We start from the raw sequence: 24624 nt of genomic DNA, 5'->3' as shown, positions 1-24624 counted from the left end.
ATTCAGCTGTCCAGTGTTCCAGGAACTCTTGATCATTCATGGAACTTCTTTAGAAGTGTGGACTGTGGACGCTGTCATTAGCATTGGGGACATCTGTGCTGCTGCTGCTGCTACATGTTTAGCATTAATATGCTATTTTACTGTAGGGTTGAATAACTTTACTCATAGGCTAACTCACGTTTGCACAACTTGAACACAAAAAAGTATTTTCCAGCACCCCAACAGATTGTTTTTTGGATCAAAAATGAAATCCCAGTGGGCAATCTGCATTGCCGTCGATCGCTGTTGTTAGAGGATGTTGCTTGTGCGTCAGATTTATGGGTGTACCAGAAATGCGTAACAAAGGTTCTGGGCTGGGTTTTTAAATTTTTTTTTATGCATTAGAATCTATGCAGTTGATTCCCAGTGCTACAAAGAGACTAAAACTAAAATTCACAGATTTATCCAGTCTTTACTGCTGCCAAAGTGCTGATTGTTGTGTCGTCATTCTTTCAGCTGGTTCAGGGTCCCTTCAAGGGCCCCAAACTCCCCAATCTACAACCAGTTCAATGGCAGAAGGAGGAGACCTGAAGCCTCCCACCCCAGCCTCCACCCCACACTCACAGATGCCTCCGATGCCTGGTGTCAGGTATGATGTCAAAGATAGAAAATTGTGGTTTGGGAAACCTAATTTTGTCTGAAAGCCACCATAACATTAAACCTGCCCCCTTGTGGTGAAACTGCAGCATTACATCAACTAGAATGCAGTAATCAGAGAATTTAGGTGGACCCCTGCCTGTTTGCGGTTGACCATTTGCAGATTTTTCTTTTGTTAAACATATCTTAAATATGTAATGCTACTTGACCCACTATCGGCTGGCACTTAGAAAGCAGCCAGTCCAGGAGTGTTATTCATTTTCCTTGCCACTGATTGGCTGTGGCAATAAGATTTTGCAATTTCAATGAACATTTTGACAACTCTTGTGTCATTTTGCAGGAGCAGTGTGAATCTGCAGGATCCGTTTGCTGATGGTGGAGACCCAGCGTTTTCCAGAAGGAACACCATGACTCCCAACTCTCAGGGCTACCAGCCGGGCATGGGCGGTCCAGAGATGATGAGTCGCATGGCTCCCTACGAGTCGAACAAAGACCCATTTGGGGGCATGAGGAAAGGTAGGAGCAATAATAAGTAGGGATGAGCCAATCCACTTTTTTCACCTCCAATACAAATTTGGATATCTGGGGTTTAGTACCAACTCATACCAATCCAATACAGAAAAACATTTAAACAGACATAATTGTACTGAACTACACTTTTATTTGCTAATTCTTCACCAGTGCAGCACACTTAAATTCACCAATAGCTTCATAAGCTTGGTCAAACATGTAAAAAATAAACTCCAACAAAGCTCCAAGTGGGCGAACAGACAGGCACCCATTCCCAGACTGCAGGTGTTGGAGCTGAAAACTAACAAAATGGTCATTGTCCTTGTGTTTCTAAGCTGGAGAACAGTTCATGCCCCCTAACCCTAACAGCGGAATGGGCGAACAGTACAACAGAGGACCACCAGGTCCCATGGGTAACATGCCAATGGGTCAAAGGCAGCAGTATCCTTACGGATATGACCGAAGGTAAGAACACTAGAAGATGTTTATCTTCAGTCATTTTCTGTATTTTTATGAAAGCTGATGACGGATGCTACTTCGTTTTTACAGGCAGGAACCAGGCATGGGCCCTGAAGGCAACATGGGGCCCGGAGCGCCTCAGCCCAATATGATGCCTTCTGGTGCTGATGCAGGGATGTACTCACCCAGCCGTCCCCCACCTCAGCAACGGTCAGTACCGTTAAGCGCAAATTGGCCTGTCTTACAGCCAACAGAAGACATCAATTTTTCCTTCAAGGCATTTGTGATCATGACTGTAATATCAATCTCTCTAACATCCCAGGTTACAGATTTACTGTGGACATGAAACGCAATTTTATAAAATTGTATCCTTGTTTTCAGGCATGATTCCTACACAAATCAATACCCTGGCCAAGGGGCTCCCCCTGGTGGCCCGTACCCAAATCAACAGCCAGGAATGTATCCACAGCAGCAACCTGTAAGGACAATTTGTTTAGCATTTCCAGCATTTTTACTGTTTTGTTAAATCAATGCTCAATCATGTATTACTGGATGTTCCTTTTATATCTGTTTTGTTTAAATAGAACACTATGGTATATGCAGATGTGAGAGCAGAAATAATGGCGCTCATTGTTTTCTGCTGACAGAACTACAAGCGGCCTGTAGAAGCAGGGTACGGCCCTCCAGCCAAGCGCCACGAGGGGGAAATGTACAACGTTCCCTACAGTGGTCAGCAGCAGCCTGGACCCCAGTCCTCTGGGCATCAGGGCCAGCAAGACATGTATAACCAGTACAACACATATCCAGGAGGAGAGCGCAGACCACCAGGCCCACAGGGCCAGTTCCCCTTCCCTTTTGGGAGAGATAGAGGACCTTCATCTGCAGGGCCAAACTCCCAGTCTCACATGCCTCCTCAGATGATGACAAGCACGATGCCTTCTGGTCCTGACGGCCCCCAGGGCCCAGTGTGGCAGGGCCGCAACGAGATGGGCTATCCCAATTATCCCAACCGACAGGGACCTCCTGTACCAGGCCAGGGCCCCGGGTACCACGGTATGAACCGTTCAGGAGAGGAGATGATGCCATCAGACCAACGCATTAACCATGAGGGGCAGTGGCCCGGCCACGTAAACCAGAGGCAGCCTCCGTTTGGACCTGCTAGTTCTGGACCACCTATGACAAGACCTTTACCTTCAACTTACCAGACTTCTCAGAACCACATTCCTCAGGTGTCAAGCCCAGCTCCCATGCCCCGGTCCATGGAAACCAGGACATCCCCCAGCAAGTCTCCTTATATGCACCCTGGCATTAAGGTGCAGAAAGCCGGCCCTCCAGTTCCCGCATCGCATATTGGCCAGGCCCCTGTGCAGCAACCCATGATTCGACGAGATGTGGCCTTCCCTCCCGGCTCTGTGGAAGCTACCCAGCCCCACCTTAAACCCAGAAGGCGGCTCACCATGAAAGACATTGGTAAATAACTTCTTATGTCTTAGGCTCAATCAATTAAAATCACATATAGGCAGGTTTTAGGTCATTTTGACTCATGGGCGATTTGTTTTTTCTCTTTAAAGGCACTCCTGAGGCTTGGAGAGTTATGATGTCCCTAAAGTCAGGGTTATTAGCTGAAAGCACCTGGGCCTTGGACACCATTAACATTTTACTGTATGATGATGGCAGCATTACTACTTTTAATCTTTGCCAGGTAAATAAAGTACCTCTCCTCTGTCAGGAGCCTTACATTAGCTACACACCTTAACTAGGTGGTCTTGTCTCTTGGAGCCATCATATTCATTTAAGTTTTTTTGTTTGGTTTTGCAGCTACCTGGGTTCCTGGAGCTGATAGTGGAGTACTTCAGACGCTGCCTCATTGAGATCTTTGGCATCCTAAAGGAGTACGAAGTGGGAGACCCTGGTCAGCGCACCCTGATAGATCCCAATGCAGCTGAGGACTCCGATGATGAAATTCCCATACCTGAGTGTGAGGACATGGACACCGATGAGGAAGAGGATGAAGATGAGGAGAACGAAGAGAAAAAGACCAATCATGATGCCTCCTCACAGGTGAAGGTTAAAGAAGAGGAAGAAGAAAGCTCAATGAAAGACAAGTCCTCAGAAGAAGATGATGAGGAAGAGAAAAAGGAGTCTTCTACCAAGGAAGCCAGTAGCTCTACCTCAGGGTCTTCTCAGGACCCCAACGTCCACTTGGAAAAGCCAAAGCAGGCTAGCAAGTTTGATAAACTCCCTATCAAGGTAGTGCGTAAGAAGAACCCCTTCCGCTTAAACCACTTATCCAAGCTTGGGCAGCGACAGAGTTTTGACAGTGGCCTGATACACTGGAGTATTGGCGGTGGCGACACTACTGAACACATCCAGACCCACTTCGAAAGTCAGATGGATCTCCTTAAGCAGCGGAAACGCACGCTACCTGCCACTGAAGGCCGCAAGAAGGTCAAGCTGCTTGGGACGACGGAAAACCCAGAGAAATCCAAGTTCTGTTTGGAAGAGAAGGTTCAGCAGCAGCAAGCCCAGTGTTCTGATCCCAACAAGGCCTCAACAGAGAAGAGTCCTTCCTCTCTTCCCCTCTGTGCACCAGTCACTGCCACCATTGATGACGTACTATCGGCCCGACCGGGGTCAGTCACAATGGAAGTGGTTCGTGGAGGCGCAGAGGAGCAGAAGGAGAATGGCAAGTATCTATTTAGCATCAACCCTGATCCTCAGAGTCGACGCAACGTCAAAATCCTGGAAGACGAGCCCCACAGCAAGGACGAAACTCCTCTCAGCACTCTGTCGGACTGGCAGGACTCATTGGCCCGCCGTTGCATCTGTGTTTCCAACATCATCAGGAGCCTCTCCTTTGTCCCTGGCAACGACCTGGAAATGTCTAAACACCCGGGCCTCCTCCTGCTTTTGGGCCGTCTGGTGCTGCTCCACCACAGACACCCTGAGCGCAAACAGGCGCCAGTCACCTATGAGAAGGAGGAAGAAGAAGACGAAGGAGTGAGCTGTGACCGAGACGAGTGGTGGTGGGACTGCCTCGAGGTGTTGAGGGAGAACTGCTTGGTCACTCTGGCCAACATCTCAGGCCAGCTGGACCTTTCTATCTACCCAGAGAGTATATGCTTACCACTGCTGGACGGCCTGCTCCATTGGGCGGTGTGCCCCTCGGCAGAGGCCTTGGATCCCTTCCCCACACTCGGCCCACACAGCTCCCTTTCACCCCAGAGACTGGTCCTCGAGACCCTCAGCAAGCTCAGCATCCAGGACAACAACGTCGACCTCATTTTGGCCACGCCACCGTTCAGCCGCTTGGAGAAGCTCTACGGCTCGCTCGTACGCCTTGTCGGTGAACGCAAGGTGGCCGTTTGCCGGGAAATGGCGGTCGTTTTGCTAGCTAACTTAGCTCAGGGTGACAGCTTAGCAGCACGGGCCATCGCTGTCCAGAAAGGCAGTGTGGGTAATCTGCTGGGTTTCCTGGAGGACAGCCTAGCTGCCACACAGTACCAACAGAGCCAAAGCTCCTTGCTTCAAATGCAGGGCGGTCCCCATTTTGAGCCTACGAGCGTGGACATGATGCGGCGAGCAGCCCGGGCGCTGCACGCCTTGGCCAAAGTGGAGGAGAACCACTCAGAGTTCACTTTGTACGAGTCGCGCCTACTAGACATCTCCGTGTCTCCACTTATGAACCCTCTGGTGTCCCAAGTCATCTGTGACGTACTCTTTCTGATTGGCCAGTCATGACAGCCGCCAGGGGCTTTCAGCTCTGCCTCTTTCTGTTCCCCACCCCTCCACCCCCAGACCTCCTTTTTTTTGTGTGTGCGTATGTATGTGTCGTATGCGCGTGAGTGAAATGAGTAAAAACTGACTGTCCTTTGTTTTTAATTTATGCAAAAATCACCTCGGACTCTGCTGTCTTTTTACCCCTGCTTCTCACTAAAAGGAAGGAATATCATGAAGTAGTTGTGGATTTTAACCGTCTCACATGGAGCGATACCGGCGTGAAAGAGCAGATCGGGACCCAGGCATAGGACAGAGTGCACTGCCCTGCGGACTGGACTTGTTTTTTAATGAAAAAGAAAAACTCCATTCAAAAAAAAAAAGAAAAAAAAAACAGAAGAAAAAAACTGTAACCAAAGTTGCTGTCTCGTTTACAGTGAGTTTGGGGGATACTTGTGCTTGCATTCTCCCTCAGAGGGGTATGCAGGGCGCAAAGGAAACAATATTATGGTTCATGTTTGGAGGCTACGTAGACTCATGGACTGTGGTGTGGTATAATTGCTGTAATTTTGGATGCTATATACTCAGCCTCACAGGAACCACATTATTGGCTGTGAACAGACGTCTGTCATGGGAGGCCTGTGCAGTAGATTGTAGGACTTTTTTCTGTACTGTACACCTTAAAAACTGTAAACATACTGTAATAATACTGTTTCACACTGAGATATGCTGGCTTGGCAGCAAACTGTAGTTTTTAAAAACAGTTTTAGTTCATGTCGAGAGAAAACGGCTTTCCCCCCAAAGTATGGTGAACCTACAACACCCCGACCTCTTCTCTTTGTCCCTTGATTGTATGACCTGACCCTCTTATATTAAAAAGTCACCTATAGGACTGGTCCTCAACGCTAGACGCAGTCCAGGCTGCAGTGTAAATATCACGTTGTACATTACACTTCTCTCTTTCTCAGCTTCTGTTGCTCTTCATCGTTTTTAATCCTTTATCGAGTCTCCCCCCCCTCGCGCCCCACCACCCCTCTCCTTTCATCAAGTATGCCATGTGATTTACTTGATGGCCTGCCTCCCGCTCCGTTATTTTGGCGCCCCAGTCTCTGCTCCATTCAGCGCTCTGGGGAGGGTGTTCAGCTGCTGTCCGATGCCACATCTAAACAAACGTCAAGTTTCAGTTTGTCTCCGGGGCGAGTGTAGAGCTTATTAACAAGAAACGTCTGCAGTGTCATTAGAGCTCCCTCATAAAGACAAGCTAAACCTTGATGGAGAAACCAGTTTTCTTTTCGTTTATTTTTATTTTTATTTTCCAGTGATGCGGATTCTGCATATTTGTATCTCAGATGATGTAGCTAAAGACTTGATGTAAATTCCTTTTTTCCCCTTTTTTGGCTTAATGAATATCATTTATTCAGTATGAAATCTTTATACTATATGTTCCACGTGTTAAGAATAAATGTACATTAAATCTTCATAAGATGTTTGCTGTGCTTTTATTTCTGATTTGCTCTGAAAAAGTGTTAAACTTTAATTGGGTTTGTTCTGTACTTCACTTCCTCCAGCGGGTCTTTTTTTTTTCCATGATCTTTTTCGTTTGTTTTACAAATGTGTTTATATTTGGCATCAAATTCCAGCAGGTGGCGGTAATGCACCAGAACATTGCCTGCTATCTGCAATTAAAAAAGACTGAGACCACAGACAGGTAGGACGCAGAACTCAAGTTTTTCAGATTATCTGTCTCATATTACACCGTCCTGACTTCTGACACAGTGACAATTTTAAATTATATATTAAAAAAAAAAACATATTTATAAAAGTTACATCAGCAGTTGTAAACAGCTTGTTCACCCAGTTCGCTGTGTTTCTGAAAGCCCCTCTGTGGTGAAGCAGATTGAAGCCAACCCACCGTTAATGTCATGACTCAACAGAAGAGGCCGGCCTGTTTTGTGTTAAGGTAAACTACCCTGTAATGATTACAGACGGTCTTTACAAGGAATTTAGAGTAACAACACACAGGGTCCTCCTCTGGGTGGTGTGTGTTTGATGCACGTCAATGCTACTAGATGACTCTTACTGGGCTTCTGCCAAGAGTAGTTACTTTAGCATCAGTTACACTTGAAATACAACAAAAATGAAAGGTTTTACATCACATGTCTTTAACCTTTCAAGAGTTTTCTGACATTTTATGACCCTACATATGTTGATGTCCATGCTTCCTTTGGTTCTCTGATTCCGACTTGATTTTTGGAAACCTCTGTGGTTTGTGAACGACCAGAGGCAACTCAGTCTTTGCAGGTTTTTGACAGAAATGTTACGAGATGCACCCAAAAGCCCCATAACTCTTGAGGAGCTGCAGATATTGACAACTCAGGTGGGGGAATTACAGGACACGTACTAGTTGTACACTCTGAAAATTTAGTCTTTATTCAGTTGAATTAAAAAAAAAACTATATTTATGCGAAAGGGAAATTAAATGTTGCCATAATTCATGTGCCGATTAGGTTTTTTCCTGCCGATCACCGATACCGATCACATAATTATGTTTTTAATCATAAGCACTACTGGTTACATTATGTGGAAAAATTAACCATGAATTCACCTTAATTTAGACAAAAAAACTTGTTTTTATTAACTTTTTCCAAGAAAAAAACAAAACAGGCATTGTGCAAATTGTACTGCTATCGGTAATACTGTCTTTAACAGACTGAAAACATATGAAGGCTCTGAAGAGGCTAAATAATGCAAAGAGTCAAAATAAAACCTCTCAACATTGCCTAAAAATTCAAGTATAAAACTTAACATTCAAAGGCAAAAACAGGTTCCATTACAATAAACAATCCAGAGTTACTGAATGAAAACTTCCTGTTAGCATGGTGGCTAGCTGATTACTGCTAGTTCTGATTGGCTGTTTCTGACTGAGCGGAGTAATTATGCAGATCAGGGAGGAGATCGATTCTTTTTTCAGAGATTATCTGTCTCATGTTAGGACTGCAAAAGTTTTAATACGTATGTAAAATGTATTTTTTTAAGTTAGATGCTGCAGCTTTAAGCAGGTTCGGTGTGAGAGTCACTACCAGGTGGAGCAGAAGCGGAGCTCCATCTGTGAAATATTACTACCTGTAGCGTAGCAGCGGTTCAACGCAACACGCAAACTTCCCCATTCACTCAGTGCGTTATAGTTCCACATCGCTTAGGATTTGTTGCTGTGCTTTTGCGGTGTTTAGGGAAGAGGAGACCAGCTGCACAGGCAGGCTGCGAAATGAGATGCAGGTGATCGGTTTGTGTGATCGGCAATAAGAGACCGTGATCAGAGATCACCGATCATACACTTTTTCACGGAAATAGGCCGATTATGATCGGTGGCCGATCAGTCGGCACACCTCTAACTCATATCATTCAAATATTTTCCGAGTTGAGATGGAAGATGATGCTTTGGGTCAGGAAGGATCTGTCTTGAAACAAGTCAGAAGAGGCCTCTGACCAAAGACCGTTGCTGTATGACAGACTGGTGACATGCTGGCAGCTCAAATTACTTGAAAATTGCTGCTCAGACTCTCCAGCCAGCAAGACTGAGCAAACATTTCAGTTGTTTGTGTGTTAAACTGGTAGATTCATATTGCAAAATTACTTGAGGAAGCTGGATTCAGATGCACTCCACACGTTTCAGATTAATTGGTTAAAAAAAAAAAGGTTGGAAACTCATTCATGAACCATGAATCATTTTGCAAAAATGCATCACAATCTTTGGTTGTAGAAGCTGAACAAACTCTACATTCTTAATGCGGCTTGTACATCTCAGGCACTGAAGCAGTTTTTGGTTGTTTTTTTATTTTTGTTTTTTTTGCTGACATTTCTGAAATCAAATCACTCTGCAGGCACACCACTCAGCGGAGTTTGCTGCGTATGACATGACTGACATGCCAACACGACGATGCACTGCTGTCTTTGTACCTGGATCAAAACTTGCTGATCCTGTCATACATATTTACGTGGGCGGGTTACAAAAACCCCCAACGGATAAGACAGCTGTGGAAAAATTGTTCCTACTTGAAGTCTTGACATATGACTGCTGTAAAATAACCCATCAGAAACGTGGCAGCAGGTTTAACTTAGAACATGCACTGTTAGGAGAAATGACGCACTGACAGACGGCGTTAAAAAATGTGCAAATATTTATTTCCATTGTGGTCCTCAAGGAAAGGAAAGGAACAAAATAACATCCATTAGAGCAAAAACAGTCAGCATGGGCTAAATGTAGCACCGGCTGGGTGTTCAAAGGCACCTGCGTCTTCTTCATGTGGCTCCACTGAAGTTCTGTTCATTTAGGAAGTCTCACTGAGATCAAGATGCCCTCAGAAAAAAACCCAAATAAACTCAGTGAATCCTTGTTTTAGTTGCCAGGATTTTGTCTGAAAGAGCTGGACTCTGTGAAGTGTGTCAGTGAGATGGAAATAAACTGGACACCAGAAACGTCAGTAGATTCTGTTGGGTTTTTGTGTGAGAAAAAAACACAAAGTAGCAAATAACTGGGAACTGGAAGGACTATGATATATGGTTTTCAATATTTTTAAAGCTAAAAGTTACACAAAATCTTACCAAGTGTTTTTGGTCTAGTTTCTAGTGCAAATATCCTCGTACACTTGAAATAAGACAAAACTAATAAGTCACTTTTCAGCAAGATACAGGCGCTTAAATCAATTTATACATATATATTTTTGACATCAGTCCTGTCAACAGATCCACCTACCTGAGCTGGAGACCCCTGCAGCTTCTCCAGAGTTCCCTTGAGCCTCTTGGGTACTTTTCCAATAAATTTTGATCAGTCTCATGAAACCCCAGCAAAATACTTAACATTTTGTAGCTGTAGCAAGGTTCGGGAGGCTCGAAGAGCTACCGCAGTTTGCGATTCATCATATTGGCCCTTTGCACGTGACGTCACTATCTTTGAAACTCGGCCCGCTTCTCCATGACGGACGTCAAAACAATCTGTAAAGCCTGTCAAAAAACAAAACAAAAACACACATCTGGTAGCCTAATATCGCTTTCATTTAGCATTAAAAATTGTCATAGGGTTCTGCGCGGTCGGCGGCACAAACAGACAAGGATACAAACCAAACTTTTCATTTTATTGTATAACTTTTAATGAGGGAGGTTATGGTAGCGATAGATAACAGTCGTCAATCATAATGACTGGCAGCCCTCCGTGTAACTGCGGACTGCCAGTAATCTTCTTACTAAGAAGATTAACGTTCATATACTTTAAGTAAGTATGATTAGAAACGTATCAAATATTGCTTTATGGCAAAGGTACGAGTCTAACCACCAGTAACCAAGAAAATAGTGCCCCATCGTGATGTAGCCTAGCATGTACTGAAAGAACTGGTTAGTGTCTCGTCTTATATTTCCAATGCTGCTCCGGTTTAAGGAGAACCGCCGTTTATGACATAGTGATGTAAATTTTGTGGTGTGAATTCAGGCAAAGTCGGTAATTTGATGAACATGTCAGGGGGCAGGAGCTACGGGTCAGTTTCTAAGCTAGCTGTTTCAGGCTTCTGTAAATCCCGCCGTCTATGAGCCCCAACCAGGTGTGTTACGTTCACAGATAAATTAGCTCGACTCGAAAAAGAAGAAGTTATTAAGAAACCTGCAAAAACAACTTGGGAAAACAACGTCTCAATACTCCCGTCCCTCGCTTCCAACGTCCATCATGGCGCTTCGAATGATTAAGGGACGTAGTTGCAAAGGGTCAGTAGTGACCACTTGAAGGACTTTTTCTGTCCAGAACTCCAGACCACAACTGAAACAACCCGATGTCATGAAAACGGCTGCCAACCAGTCCACACTTTAAAACTTCCTTCAAACCTAATAGAGAGCGCTAAGGACATCTGTCATGGATTCTTTATTGAGCCATGACAAACAATCGTGGCAGTGAGCGGTAAACACGCGCTGCCAGAGCTTTCCCCGGCTCTGTAAAGAGATTGTCAAGCTGTTCTAATCCCATCAAGAGAGTACTGAACAAATCCCTCACAGCTCCGTCCCACTCATCCGCACACGCTTCCAACAGGCTGATTATATATGCACAACAACAACAACAAAAACTCGCTTAATTTCTGAGGAACTTCCAGACGTCACCTTTCATATCAGCTGGCTCTTCCTCTGTCGCTGACGCAGTGGCGCCCTCGTCTGGTTAGAACTCGAAACGCAGTTATCAGAGAACGACTGGAACGAGATGAGTCCTGTTGGAAAATGAAAAGTTACGATAGTTTTCAGTCAGAACCGCTGCGTCATGTCTGCTTTAGAGATGCATCGCTGTTTTTATGGTTTTCTCGTGTAGATGGAAGTATTTTTTGGTCATGAGGTCATATTTTAGTCTGCTTCATTTACATCAAACCAGTTACACTTCGCAAGTCAACTTCAGGCCGAGTCACACTGGGAGGAAGCAAATTAAAATCTTACAATAGAAATGTTGACTGTAACACAAAGTTATAGTGATAGATGTATGACATCTGTCTGACTTTGATTCATCCAGATATACTGTTAATTAATGTATTAACTTGTCTACATACCTTTTCATAAAAGTGACCTATATTTAGTTTTTATTGCTCAGAATCAACAAAATATGTTTTTTTTTTAAATCGACAGCTTTTTTTTTTTTTTTTTTAAAGTCACAATGTAAAGCTCTTTTAACAAAGCACACCTGCAAAATCCTTTTAATGTTCTGGGTCTAATATGATATACACATTCCTTTAAAAAAATTACTCATTTAATTAAAGATTTACAATGTAGTTTATTGTTGAAAAGATTTTTTTAAATCAATATTTAAAAAAAAATCTGTATTTTTTTACTCGTCTTTTTTTGTCCTTCTTTCCCCCTAATTTTTTGGGGCGCACAGGTAATTTTGATTCAACAATTTTGGGGAATTAGAACATAGGCTATGAAGTTGTGAATATAATCCTTAACTTGATCTAATCAGAGTGAAAAAAGCTGTAGTGCTAATAAATATGCATAGCCTCTTGATTTCATTTTCATCAATATCACATAAGCTCATTGATTAGAAGGAAAATGTATCCTTCAAACTGATTTTTCAGCAAATTTTGACACTGATGAAAACTTGATGAGACAGACATTCTTCATACATTAATATTTATAAGCACATTGTCCATTATTTTAACAGTTTTCATGGGATTAAATTGATGTTTTGAAATTGGCATTTAAGCACAAATCTAGATCAAATGGAGGATAATCTAAAAAAAATTGTTACTTTTAACTTGTTGAACTGAATACACACTGTGTTCATAACCTTGACTGGAGAATTCTAGGGTTTGCTTTGAAATTCTGTCCCTCTGAAGCTGAAACAAAGATATGAACGAATACTAGATTCCTTTTGGGCATGATAATGATACTGTGCCCTAAATATACCACTGTGTTGATGTCATGGTGGTGTCTTGCAGATGAACACTGAACAAATGTCCCAATTCTGCATCCTGATACCCACCAGCAGGAAGAAAAACAACAACCATGATGAACTATAATAAGGATTAAGTTGTTAATGTGCTGGCTCCGGTTGGACAACAACTTCAGATATGCTCCACCATTTGCATCCATATTTGCTTCTGTAAACTCTGAGCTCTTCTTTTTATGGTAGTTGGCAAAACACTGAGAACACTGATGTTACTGCGTCTGATGGCCGAGCTGCCGAAGGGTTCTGGAAGGTCATGGACCATTACTGGAGCAAACCCCGGAGCGGACTCTCCCTCTCTGCTGCTTCTGAGACCAGCCAGGCCAGTGAGCAGACTCCTTGGCCTGTAGCCGCCGGTATTTAAAGCGAACTGTGAGCTGGGATAAAACCTCCCAGAGTCAGTGTGAGGCGAGAAACTCACCCTGACCTTGGCACCTTGAGATGCACGGCCTGATGGGACTTTTCTTGCAGGTGCTTGAGCGTACATCTGCATCATGACAGAACTACATGGACTCAGAGCAACTGGACCATACTAGAAGGTTGGTGAGGCAGTCCTCTGGCTCTTGGATTTTGATTCAATTTTGTTCTTCACTAGTTTCCCTGAGCCTTGGACTGGTTGAGGCAGAGCTTGTCTGAAGCTATTGGAGGAAAACCTCTGACCAGAACTGCTCTTCACTGCAGGGTTAGTTTTGAAGCTGCTGGTCTGGACTGGACTTGAAGAGGAGAAGCCTTGTCTGAGTTGGTTCTGGAAGCTGCTGCTGAATTTTCTTAGTCTGTCATCTGGTAGAGAGAAGCCAGAATGTGTGTTGCTGTTCTGGGGTTTCAGTGCTACAAGACGAAGTTGCATAGAATGTGTTTGTAAGTTAAGTGAAGTGAATGTACTATTCCTGCCCCAACCCTGTTTTGTTTTGTTTAAACAATCCTTACCTTCTTCAACCCAGAAGCCACCACCAAGCTCTATTTGAACTAAGCAAATCAGCAAGATTCTGTTTAAGAAAAAAATATATTAAATATCAGAGATATTGAACACTTCAATAAATGCAGCTGCAGAAACTCACTGTGTGGAGTTTCTGCTGCACGCTCTTCAGGCATGGAAATGACTAAAGAGTCATTTCCAGAGCAAAAGCAACCCAACTCTGGAGAAGCTGCTTCTCTGCATGTGAAGCAGTGAGTTGGTGTTAATTGCTGCTTTCAGCCAATCACTGCTTGATGAACTGATTGTCTGCAGGTGTTGGAGTCACACAGCTCATCCCAGTCATCTGATTAGTTGCTTTCCTGTCATGTTATTCTCATCACAACATGGTGACAGTTTTAACAAATATGTAAAAATAAAAACATATTGTTTATAAAAGTTGCATACTACAGCTTTAACTTTAGTTTCCAAGTGTCCAAATCATTTAGAGTATAAAAGTTGTACTTTTCACAAGGTGATGCAGTCAATTCTTGGAGTTACTTTAAAAAAAGAGCTTACTTCACAGCTAAACATAACAGAATGAATTTCTGACCAAAACTAAATAATTATCAATGTTTTCAGGACAACATCCATCGTTGGCCGTCTGTTTGGGGTGATGGCTAACCATCACCCCAAAACCCAGGTTTTGAATCAAAAAACAAAGACTGTAAAACTACCTTAGATATCTTTGATTTCATCTGTGGAGGATTTCTGGGATGTTTCAGACAGTAGAAACTGATACAGCATCTCTTCAATGAACCCTGCTATCTTATATATTGAATTTCTTTTAAGAATCCCGTCTTGATTCTTAAATGTAATATTAACTTTATTTCCTCTGTTGAGAGGGAATCAATGAACTTCATGAGGGGTTGCTTTAGCTTGTGCCCTGAGGTCGGTTTGTTTTTTTTTTAATCCGGTTCAAGTAAATATTACATGTAAGAAATCCACTGTGCTAAAATAAGGGTTTCTCTGGTGATTGCAAAATACTGCACAGTGCAGTGTTAGTACTGCTGTCTTGCAGCAAGATGATCCTTGGTTTTAGCCTTTTCCAAACAGTCCAGAGCCATGCATACATACTGGGTAACTGACCTCCAGTCTGAGTGAGTGAATGCTAAATTTTTGTCCTTTGTACTCAGCTTTTTGAACATTGAAGATAGTGACTTTTATAGCTGCTCCCTAAAAATAGTGTTATTGCTTCAAAACTGACTTCACTCTTGGTACTATTATCTATTAGACATCTCAAAATACAAACTGGTTCCACCGAGTTCTGCTAGTGACCCAAGTTTTTGATTCAGATGTGTTTGAGCAAATGGAATAAAATACTTGTGGTACATTTGATTCTTAGAGACTACTGTATGAGAAGCACCTGAAATACTGCGTCCTATAAAGTGTCTTTGCTCCTAAAGTGGTTTGATCTTAAACTTTAACTGGAATTTAAAAGTAAAACACACACAAGAGCTTAAAAAAAATAAACAAAAAAACATTTGTTTTATTTCAGCACACTATTTTTAAAATTCAAGACACTAGGTTTAGCGTCTATAGGGCAGCTTCAACTTAGACCATTCAGAGGCTGGATGAACACTGGGGAGGTCAGGATTGGACGCCGCTGCCCTCTGTGGTCGTGGTGGTGTGTCGATCCAATATGGCTTCTGGACTGGACCTTGGTACGACATCTTCCTGCTCCAGTCATATCCTGAATGGCTGCTTGTTTGTTCAGGTTTGTAAAGCGGTACCCTCTGTGGAGGCCGATAGACCTGCTGTTGCTTCTGGACACGTACCGCCTCCTGCTCAGTAGGTCTTTTCAGCCGTCTGATGGCCGAGCCGCCGAAGGGTTCTGGAAGGTCATAGACCACTATTGGAGCAAACCTCAGAGCGGACTCTCTCTCTCTGGGAGCAGCCAGGCCAGTGAGCAGACTCCTCGGCCTGTACCCTCTGGTATTTAGAGCGAACTGTGGGCTGGGATAAAACTTCCCAGCTGCAGCATGAGGCAAGAAACTCCTGATGTTTTCACCTTGAGATGCACGGCCTGAAGGAACTTTTCTTGCACGACCCTGAGCAGACGTCTGCATCCGAATAGAACTACGTGGACCAGGACCAACCAGACTGAACAAGGTGGCTGATGAGCCCTTTTGCCCATAAGAGGAAGGGTCCATGTAGGAAGCTGGGCTGAAGGAGTAGCCTTCCCTTTCGGTCACCCTTGGACTCTGCTCAGCAAACAAAGTGCTCTGGCTCTTGGGTTTTGACCCAACGGTGTTCTTCACCAGCCTGAAGAACACCGTTGGAACCGGTTGAGAGCGGGATTGTGTTAGGCCGCTGGTGGAGGGCTTCCTATCGTAACCACTTTTCACTGCTGGCTTAGTGTTGAAGTTACTGGTCTGGACCTGCACTGAGGAAGGAGAGAAGAAGCCTTGTTTGAGTTGGTTCTGGAAATCGCTGCTGAATTTTCTCTGTATGCCATCTGGTGGAGGGAAGCCAGAGTTTGTGTTCTCCGGTCTCTGTGCTGCAGGACAGAGAGACAAATTTCTTTAGAGAGATGGAGAGAGTTGGGGCAAAATGTGACTGATTTGCGATTCTTACCGTCTTTAGGCCAAGAACAACCAGCAAGTTCTGCTTGAACTAAGCAAATCAGCAAGATCCTGTTCAGGGAAAAATCATTGAAGAAATTAATACCAAAACAAAAACTTTCATCTGTAAACCTTGATTAGAAGGGAAAAAAATAGCTCACTTACCCAAAACCAAGTCCACAAGTCATTTCCATGCCTCTTCAGTCTGGTCACAGCAAAAGCAGCCCAACTCCCTAGCAGCTACTTGCTCTGCATGTACGCAGCAGTGAGTTGGTATTTATTGCAGCCTTGAGCCAATCACAGCGTGATGTACTGATTATCTACAGTTGCTGCGGTGGTGGAGTCACACAGCTCATCTCCTCTGATTTGTGTTTTCTTGTCTTCCTCTGCACTGATGTTTAAATACGTCAAAAAAATAATATATGAATCATAAAAATTGTGGCATTTTCTACAATTAGTTTGGTGAATAAAGAAGCAAAGAAGAGAAATGTTTAACTGCTGCATCATGCCAGCCACATATAATCAAACTAAATATACACACATCATGACATGCATGTTTGTCACCTAGATGCACTGTTAATCGCTGTCAGTCAACCTCGCACATGTGCTTTTTAATGTGCTATTGGCAGAGAAACAATTCACTGTTACAGGAAAACCATTTATCCACTGACATCGGTGGTCATGCTAACTAGCTTTAGCATTCACAGCAGGCTCTCCTAGCTGCAAAGTAGCAGAGAGAGCAACTCTCTGCTACATTAAAAAAAGAAGTAGCAGTAGTGGGGGGAGAAGAGTATGAGGAGTGCTACACAGAGGGTGATTGACAGCACTAAGACCCTCCTCTTGGCTCTGATTGGTTATTAATAGTTAGCTTGATTTTTGTTTTCACAGATTATCTGTCTAATACCGTACTGTCACAACATGGTAACAGTTTCAACATATGTAAAAAAATATATATGAGCTACTTGCTATATCTTTAAAGTACAGTCTCAATATTTAAGATAATAAATCTTAAATATCAAGATTTAATAAAAGATACATCAACAACAAAGGCGGCACCCTGCTGCCATTTTCTCCACATTTTTGACCCATTTTAAATTTACCTTAAAGAATTAGATCAGAGTTCAGTTCTTTTCCGAGGTGATTCCTCAGTGATGGTGCAGAGTAAGAGGAGGCTGCTGTCCCTAAATCTGCACAAACTGAGTGACGACATCCTGGGTTCGGGTGACACACAGGAAGAGAAATGTGAGGGCAACAAGCCAAGAATTGATTTAGAAATAAAAATGTACCACTGAGAAACTGTATGTGAACGAGATGGCCATTTAACTACAGCTGTTTATATCCAGTGATAAACCCTAGTGCCTTTAATGAGTCTAATAAGCAGAGGCAATATTTCACAGTATCATGTCCTGGGTGACAGCATCAGTTTTTGGCAAGCGCTGCTGATCCATCTCTTTTGCTTTTGCCACTCCTCTTTAAATCTCTGCTTGGCTGAACGGTTAAAACACTGAGAAGAGAAATACATTAGTATGAAAAATGTTTGTCACACTTCAGTGTTTCAGAACATCAAACCATTTTAAGAGACAACACAAGTAAACACAAAATGCAGTTTTTCAATGGAGGTGTTGTTGTATTGAGGGAGAGAAAAATCAAAACCCACATGGGTATGTGTGAATAGACGATATATATCTGGCTCCACCAGAGCTCTCACAGCATCACAGTTCATAAAAAGTTGTGTGTCATTCTTAAGTGCTGCAATCAAAGCTCTTTTGTAAAATCATTAACTACAATTTCCCAGAAACGCTGCATATGTAGCCGCTCCAAATGCCTGAACGAGACACCAACGTCTCTTGGTGGTGAACTCATGCTCATCTAAACCTCATGCAAATGTTTACATCCGTTGCTGCCATGAATTTTAATGACTTACCGTGTGAACAAATGTATTCACATGTGATTTTAATTTAATTTCTTAAACATTGCAATTGCAAAATTTTAGTTTTTCAACAAACAGCTACTGCCCTGACCCAGGCCTCTCACCGTCACCAGCAGGCAGGGCGGGTGTAGCCTCTTGCCCAAGGATGCAACAGCTGAGACAGACGGAGAATGGGTTTGAATTGGCATCCCACCAGTTGCCGGGTGAACTTCTGCCTCCTGAGTTGTTGTAAGTGGATGTGGTGTGATGACCACTACAGATACTCAAAAGACTTAGTCATGAACTGACCTGGCCTAGGTTTTTTAATATCCAGAACCACTCATGAATACTTCAAGTAAATTAATATTCTGGAAGTTATTACCTCACATGAACTTGCATCCTAACTTCTCTGTCACAGAACAAGTTGCAGGCCATCTTTTGGTTTGCATGAGAATCATTCAAAAATCAGAGATTTTGCAAACGTATCACTCTCCAACCAGGACTTGTGCCTTCAACATGACATGAGATTAAGATAAAGTAATCTTTTACTTCGCAGAAACATCACTAGATTATTAAACCATAAAATGCAATATTTATGAAGAACTCACATTTAGACACATGTTGATACATTTGATAAATGCTCTGTGAGGTGATCTTCTTCTGCTAGTGTGAAAGTCATACAAACACCAAGATCAGCTCGAACTTTTACTCTGTTAAAATGAACGAACACACTCTCCGGATGTCAGTAACCTTCAGTTGGAAAGATTAGTTTTATCTTTGTTATGGAATTCTGTCTCCTCTCAAATGGAAACTAAAACAGTTTAAAAGAAAAATAGATTGTTTTTTGGCCTTGCTCCAGTGATGGGCCTTGAACACGCGTTCCAATCACCTCCACTAATCAGCACCTGAAAAACATGCAGCATTTCTGTTTGCTCTAATGCTGACCTTAGAAGTGTTGGGAGAATAAGTGACACACTTGTTTCAATTATTTTATTAGTCATAAACTTAAGCTACTCTCAGGCCCTTCACAAAACTGCTTGGCTGTTAAAATGATTCACAGCTTGGTTCAGAAACAAAAATGTCACCATCTTCTTAAAATAAATAATGGCCTAAGTCTTTTTTTTTTTTTGTTTGTTTTTTGCCATTTTTGTTGCCTAAATCCTATTTTGGCCAAACAAAAAAAGGGGGAAAAAATCAGTTTCCAAAATCACTAATGGCAAAAATGGCAAAGGCCATTATTTTAGGAAGGTGACAATGTAGAAAATGAGGAAAAGTAGTAATAAAATAAAGAGGAATGTCTTGTCTTTCACCAGGACATGTCATTCAAATCTTTTATTAAAACAGCTTTTTAGACTTTCCTTCTTTAACCTCAGCAATGTCACTAAATACATTTTGCTTAGAAATATTCTCTCTCTATCTCAAAGTGATCCTGAAAAACTAGTCCATGAATTTGTGACACCAAGACAGGATTCTTTATTAATTCTTTACTATCAGGAAGTTAAAAAAATATATAAAAAGCCTTCAGCTTCAGCAGGAATTATGGTGAGACTGAAAAGAATAGATTGTACTTTTGATCGTTTAGCTTCCCTTCATTGATTTCCAGTTAAATTCAATGTGGAATTCAAAATCCTCCTTAAAGCTGATTGTTCCAGATGTTTCTAACTGGGCACTTTGCCCTCAGCCTGCAGGTTCACTGCTGGTTCCTAGATGTTGTACAGGTAGAATGGGAGGCAGATCCTTTAGTCATCAGGCTCCTCTCCTCTGGAACCAGTTCCCAGTTTGAGTCCTTGAGGCAGACAGACACCCTGTCTACCTTTCAGACTGGAATTAAATGTTGCTTTTTGATCAAGCTTACAGTGAGCGTGTCTGACGTTATACTAATCCATCCCTGTTGTCATGTTGCTGGATGTTCACTGCTACATGCTGCTGTTGTTCCTTGTCACAATTAATCACCGCTGTACAAATTACAATATTAACAATCAATACAAAGAGGTATTTTAATTTTTCTTTCATATTCAGATTTTTTGCCCCTCTTTTGGCTTATATATGTTATTTTATTTTCTGTACCACAGTGATATTTTGTTATGTTCTAGCAGTTACTTATGTCTTTGTCTTCATTTGGTGATTAGTACATCAGTCACATTTACAAACAGCTCAGTGATTCAATAAGGACATAATGAGGTTAATGTGGTCTTTAAGTTATTTGTTTAATTCCTCCCTGTGGGAGCACGGCAAGGTTTGTCATTTCATTTCTTGGTTTGGCCACAAGGTGGCAGCAGACTTGTGACATTCACAATCTCAACTGAAGCCGAATCTGGTTGCTTGTAATCAAAACGGCGTATTGGGGCCATTGTAGATAGAAATAAAGGAGTAAATTTCAGACAAAAAAAACTCAGAAATCTTTAGATTAATCTCAGAAATTTTCTAGAAAAAAAGACTTGGAAATTTCACACTGAGATTGTGATGACAAGTGCAATTTTATGTAATTCCACTATATTTTAATATGTACAAGTATAATGGCCTGCTACACTCCACATGGGATTTTTTTCTACTGAGGAAACTTTACAAATAGTGTTGGAAAACACAATAGATAGAGGACTGCTTCTATGTAATGACCCCCCAAGATGAGAACATCAGATCAACCACAAGGGGGCACACCACACTTTCTAATTACCTTCTTTCCATTCAGTCCTGTAATATAAAACAGTCTGTTACTGATGGTCTCTTCTCATTGAGGGTGTATCTATAAAGATAAAATCCTCTCAACATCACTCACTATGATCTATTATAATCTCTGTGTGATCAACTGAAATGACTTCTTTTGGTGAAGTGTCTGGCCGCACACTTATGAACTGGTGCTATATAAATAATTTATTGGAATTTTGTGATAGACCATCCCAAAGTAGCAAGCAACTGTGAAGTGGATGGATTTTTTAAGCAATATTTTGAAAGGTATGTAATTGCACAAGTCATTACTTTGTAAAAAACAAAACAAAAACAAAAAATGAAAAGAAAAATCACCCTTATTGTCTCTTATGGTGTCTCTAGCTGTTTAGCAAATCTAGATACTGAGTTTTTTCCTGTTACTATTCACAAGGTTTAATCAGTTTTTTTTTAAGTCTTACCAAAGATTCTCAATTGGATTTATTCTCATGAACTTTGAGAATAAATCCAACACACCTGACTTTGATTTAGGTGTGTTGGAGCAGGGATGCATCTGAAAGTTGCAGGATGGTAGCTCTCGAGAACTGGACTTGATCACCCCTGCCTTACGGGGACTAAAAAGTCCCTGCTCAGTCAAATTGATACTGCTGTCATCATGGTAGCATGGAGTTTGCTAGGGTGACAAAGCAGCAACAACGGTCTCTTGTGAAACTTTAGATATTTTAATAGTAAAAATCATGTAAATGTAATCCACCTTCTCCTACCTCTTCAAGTATTTTTCCTGTAATTCTTAAAACAGGCTGTTCAAATTTGTATTTTATACTCAAAATCTTCCTTACTGTTTCTTTTTTTCCAAATATCTTTACCGTCTCACTCCCAGATATACATCCTTCCAGGGATTTTAATCATTTTTGGTGTAATAAACCAGAAATATGTTCATATTTACAGTAAATGTTTCCTTGTTTCACCCATTAATTTTGGTAGAATTTCTGTTTCCTTTTCCTTTGTGGGAGCTCAACAGAAAAAAATGAGCATGCCGTTGAATGCTTAACGGCCCGTTTCTGTTGCTTTCTGTCATCACAAGTCCAAACAGAATCAGTCAAGTGGAACCAAAAATGCACAAAAACAGAATATACTGAGCACAAACAGATGCCATGTTTAACGTTCTGTAAATCACTTTACTGATGGCCATGGAGAAACGCATAATACATTAAAATTTTCTACTTTAAAATGGAAATACATGATGTTCTCGAATTTCAGAAGTGTGACAGAGGTTGTGTGTATCTGGAAGCAGAGAGTCTCTGATCATAACTGCTGTTCACTGCAGGGTCAGTGTTGAATGTGGAGAAACAAGTGCCGGACGTAGAGATCGCTGCTGAACTTGCTTCGTCTGCTGTTGGGTAGAGGGAGGCCAGCGTATGTTTGTTGCCGTTCTTGGGTTTCAGTCTCAAACATTCACCCCAAAAACCAATCCACAACTCATTCCTCAATTTCTTCAGCATGGTTGAAGTGAAAAGTAGCCCATCTTCCCTGTCGCTGCTTGTTTTACATGCATGCTGCACCAGTGGGCTGGTATTTATTGCAGCCTGTAATCAATCGCTGCTTGATGAACTGATTGTCTGCAGGTGCTGCTATAGTAAAGTCAAAATCTGAGAAAGCAAATGAACGAGGATTTGCTCACGCAGCTAAGACGTTTCGCTGGCTCTCATATTCGTCGTGATTCTCTGGCCAACGGCGGCGATGATGTAATATCTGAACCTGATCAGACCCAGCTGCCACTGACAGGAGTCAGAGACGTGACTTTATGTCAGCTTGTGAGCGTGGCGTCAACTTCCTGTGCTGGCCTGACCCATCAGTGGCCATGTGGGACTCTCCACAGGCAGATGAACTTTTCCACCTCTTGTGTAAGTAACACACACACACACACACACACACACACACACACACACACACACACACACACTAAGAGAACACACTCCCCAGTTTTCTGACAGGTGTGAGGTTTTGTCCCTTACTGTGCCTGGTCAGTTGTGTTCTATCATGAAAGTTCCCCTGCAGAGGAGGCACGACGCACAACATGTGATGTCCGGATAACTCTGTCGCTTGGTCCAGCTTTACAAACTATTTCCCTTCATCGTGCGTCTCTTAAACCCGGGTTTATTCAAATTCGCCATCATATTATTTCCCTTTCTTCAGAAGAGGCTACTCTGTGAGTGATAACAGAAGATATTCTCTCTGTTGGAGGAAGGAGTGGCAGTTCTCCCACAATAACCAGATCAGTGTTGTGGCTTAGATCAAAGACACAATTTCCCGTCAAAGGAATCCTAAATAAGAATTTTTTAAAAAAAATAAAAATAAAAATCTCCTCTAAGAGCATTTATCCACCTTTCTGAATTATTTCCATCTCTGCCATTCGACCTTTACACCAGCCTCCTCTGGAATCTCCACAGGACACTGGCATTGTGTGAGGCAGGAGAGTGCTAAATTAAACTCATCACAGAGGGTGGAACGTTTTCTTTTCCGAGGAAAAAAGAAAAACCTCATTTATATTCAAATTATACCTGCCTCATGTTTCTTTCTTTTTAGCTTGGTGTTCGGCCTCTGTGCTGATTTCAGCAGAGCAGGGAAGTTTTCCTGCAGGAGAAACGGTTTGTTCCACATGCACAGATCTGTGACATGGAAGTGCCTGTCCTATTTAAGGATTCCACCGAGCCAGGTACCAGTGTAAGACAGGGTTATGTCGGTGTGTGCAGGCTGTGGTGGTGAGATCCTACTGCTCCAGCTGACAAAGCATCATTTTTTTTGTAGCTTAGGCATTCATTTGTTGAGAGCTAATGGGTTTTTGAGCAAAGGTACCCAGACCGAGGTGTTATGGATATTTCTTTTACACATAAACTTGTACGGGGAAAAGCAACCCAGTCTGGGTTATCTTGCTAACCCGTACGACGTGACCCATGCCCGGTTGACTTAACACAGATCTACGGATAACAAACCCCAAATTCAGTGAATATTACAGAAGATTATTTAAAAAAAGATATTTTAAACAGAAATGTCAGGGTTCGGAAAAGTGTGTTAATTTCTATGTACTCAATACTTGGTTTGCAAGAACCACTGCGTCGATCCAGCGTGGCAGGAAGGCCGTCAGCCTGTGGATCTGCTGAGGTGAAATGGAAGTTCAGGTTGCCATGGCAGATCCGTTCAGGTCTTCTGCGTTCTTGGATCTAAAGTCCCTCGTCTTCCTCTTCACAATATTCCACTGCTGATCAAGCACAGAAACAACATGGTCATTGAAGCAGCTTTTCGTACCCTTGACAATGTGGGCAGGGGCCAAGTCCTGCTGGAAACTGAAATCAGCATCTCCATGAAGTTTGTCAGCAGATTGAAAGCTGGAATGCTCCAAGATGTCCTGGTAGACAGCTGCGGTGACCGTGGACTTGAGAAAACCCGGAGGACCAACAACAGCAGATAACGTGGCACCCCAAACCATCACTGAGTGCAAACGTCCCACTGGACTTCAAGTGCCTCTCCACTCTTCCTCCAGAATCTGAGACCTTGATTTCCAAGTGAAATGCAAATTTTATTTTCATCTAAAAATAGAAATTTGGACCACTGAGCAAAAGACCAGATCATTTCTTCCTTACCTCAGGTAAGACTTTGGGCATTGAGCCTAGTTCAGGAGCAGCTTGATACCTGGAAAGTGACCCATTCATGCCTCTCTGTGCTCTAACGTCTTTTAATAAGTAGTCAT

General features: G+C 42.4%; 2 protein-coding genes and 1 long non-coding RNA gene across 4 annotated transcripts in view; 1 reads left to right on the top strand and 2 right to left on the bottom strand.

Moving 5' to 3' along the window:
- arid1ab (AT-rich interactive domain 1Ab) overlaps positions 1-6802 on the top strand; it is an 80116-nt gene extending 73314 nt beyond the window's left edge. Inside the window, exons 13-20 of the mRNA XM_007558380.2 lie at positions 496-628; positions 977-1152; positions 1482-1611; positions 1696-1815; positions 1987-2083; positions 2253-3075; positions 3177-3307; positions 3424-6802. Of these exons, the coding sequence (XP_007558442.1) occupies positions 496-628; positions 977-1152; positions 1482-1611; positions 1696-1815; positions 1987-2083; positions 2253-3075; positions 3177-3307; positions 3424-5346 (3533 nt within the window). The 3' untranslated portion in view covers positions 5347-6802. The remainder of the gene's footprint in view (positions 1-495; positions 629-976; positions 1153-1481; positions 1612-1695; positions 1816-1986; positions 2084-2252; positions 3076-3176; positions 3308-3423) is intronic.
- Positions 6803-9482: 2680 nt separating this feature from the next.
- Positions 9483-14039, bottom strand: LOC103142351 (uncharacterized). 2 transcript variants are annotated; one of them, XR_476685.1, is made up of 7 exons: positions 13846-14039; positions 13715-13773; positions 13209-13615; positions 11461-11564; positions 10076-10323; positions 9925-9967; positions 9483-9810 (listed from the first exon to the last, which is right to left on the bottom strand). It is a non-coding gene; the product is annotated as an uncharacterized LOC103142351 (long non-coding RNA). The 2 variants fall into 2 exon arrangements; XR_476684.1 differs by having other exon boundaries at positions 13209-13567.
- Positions 14040-15198: 1159 nt separating this feature from the next.
- LOC103142350 (uncharacterized) lies at positions 15199-16576 on the bottom strand. The gene is made up of 3 exons (XM_007558379.2): positions 16469-16576; positions 16317-16375; positions 15199-16239 (listed from the first exon to the last, which is right to left on the bottom strand). Exons 1-3 carry the CDS (start codon positions 16495-16497, stop codon positions 15269-15271), a joined length of 1059 nt encoding a protein of 352 aa, XP_007558441.1. The 5' UTR covers positions 16498-16576; the 3' UTR covers positions 15199-15268.
- Positions 16577-24624: the final 8048 nt, after the last annotated feature.

Source organism: Poecilia formosa, unplaced genomic scaffold (assembly GCF_000485575.1).
Source record: "Poecilia formosa unplaced genomic scaffold, Poecilia_formosa-5.1.2 Scaffold96, whole genome shotgun sequence".
NCBI lineage: Eukaryota > Metazoa > Chordata > Actinopteri > Cyprinodontiformes > Poeciliidae > Poecilia > Poecilia formosa.
This window is presented reverse-complemented; position numbering and strand designations above follow the sequence as displayed.

Bases quoted from the DNA above. Each gene is read 5' to 3' on its own strand.
- LOC103142350 (XM_007558379.2), bottom strand. From the start codon at position 16,497: ATGGAAATGACTTGTGGACTTGGTTTTGG. The intron at 16,376-16,468 runs GTAAGTGAGCTA...TTCCCTGAACAG, and splicing joins ACTTGTGGACTTGGTTTTGG to GATCTTGCTGATTTGCTTAG. The intron at 16,240-16,316 runs GTAAGAATCGCA...TCTGTCCTGCAG, and splicing joins TTGTTCTTGGCCTAAAGACG to CACAGAGACCGGAGAACACA.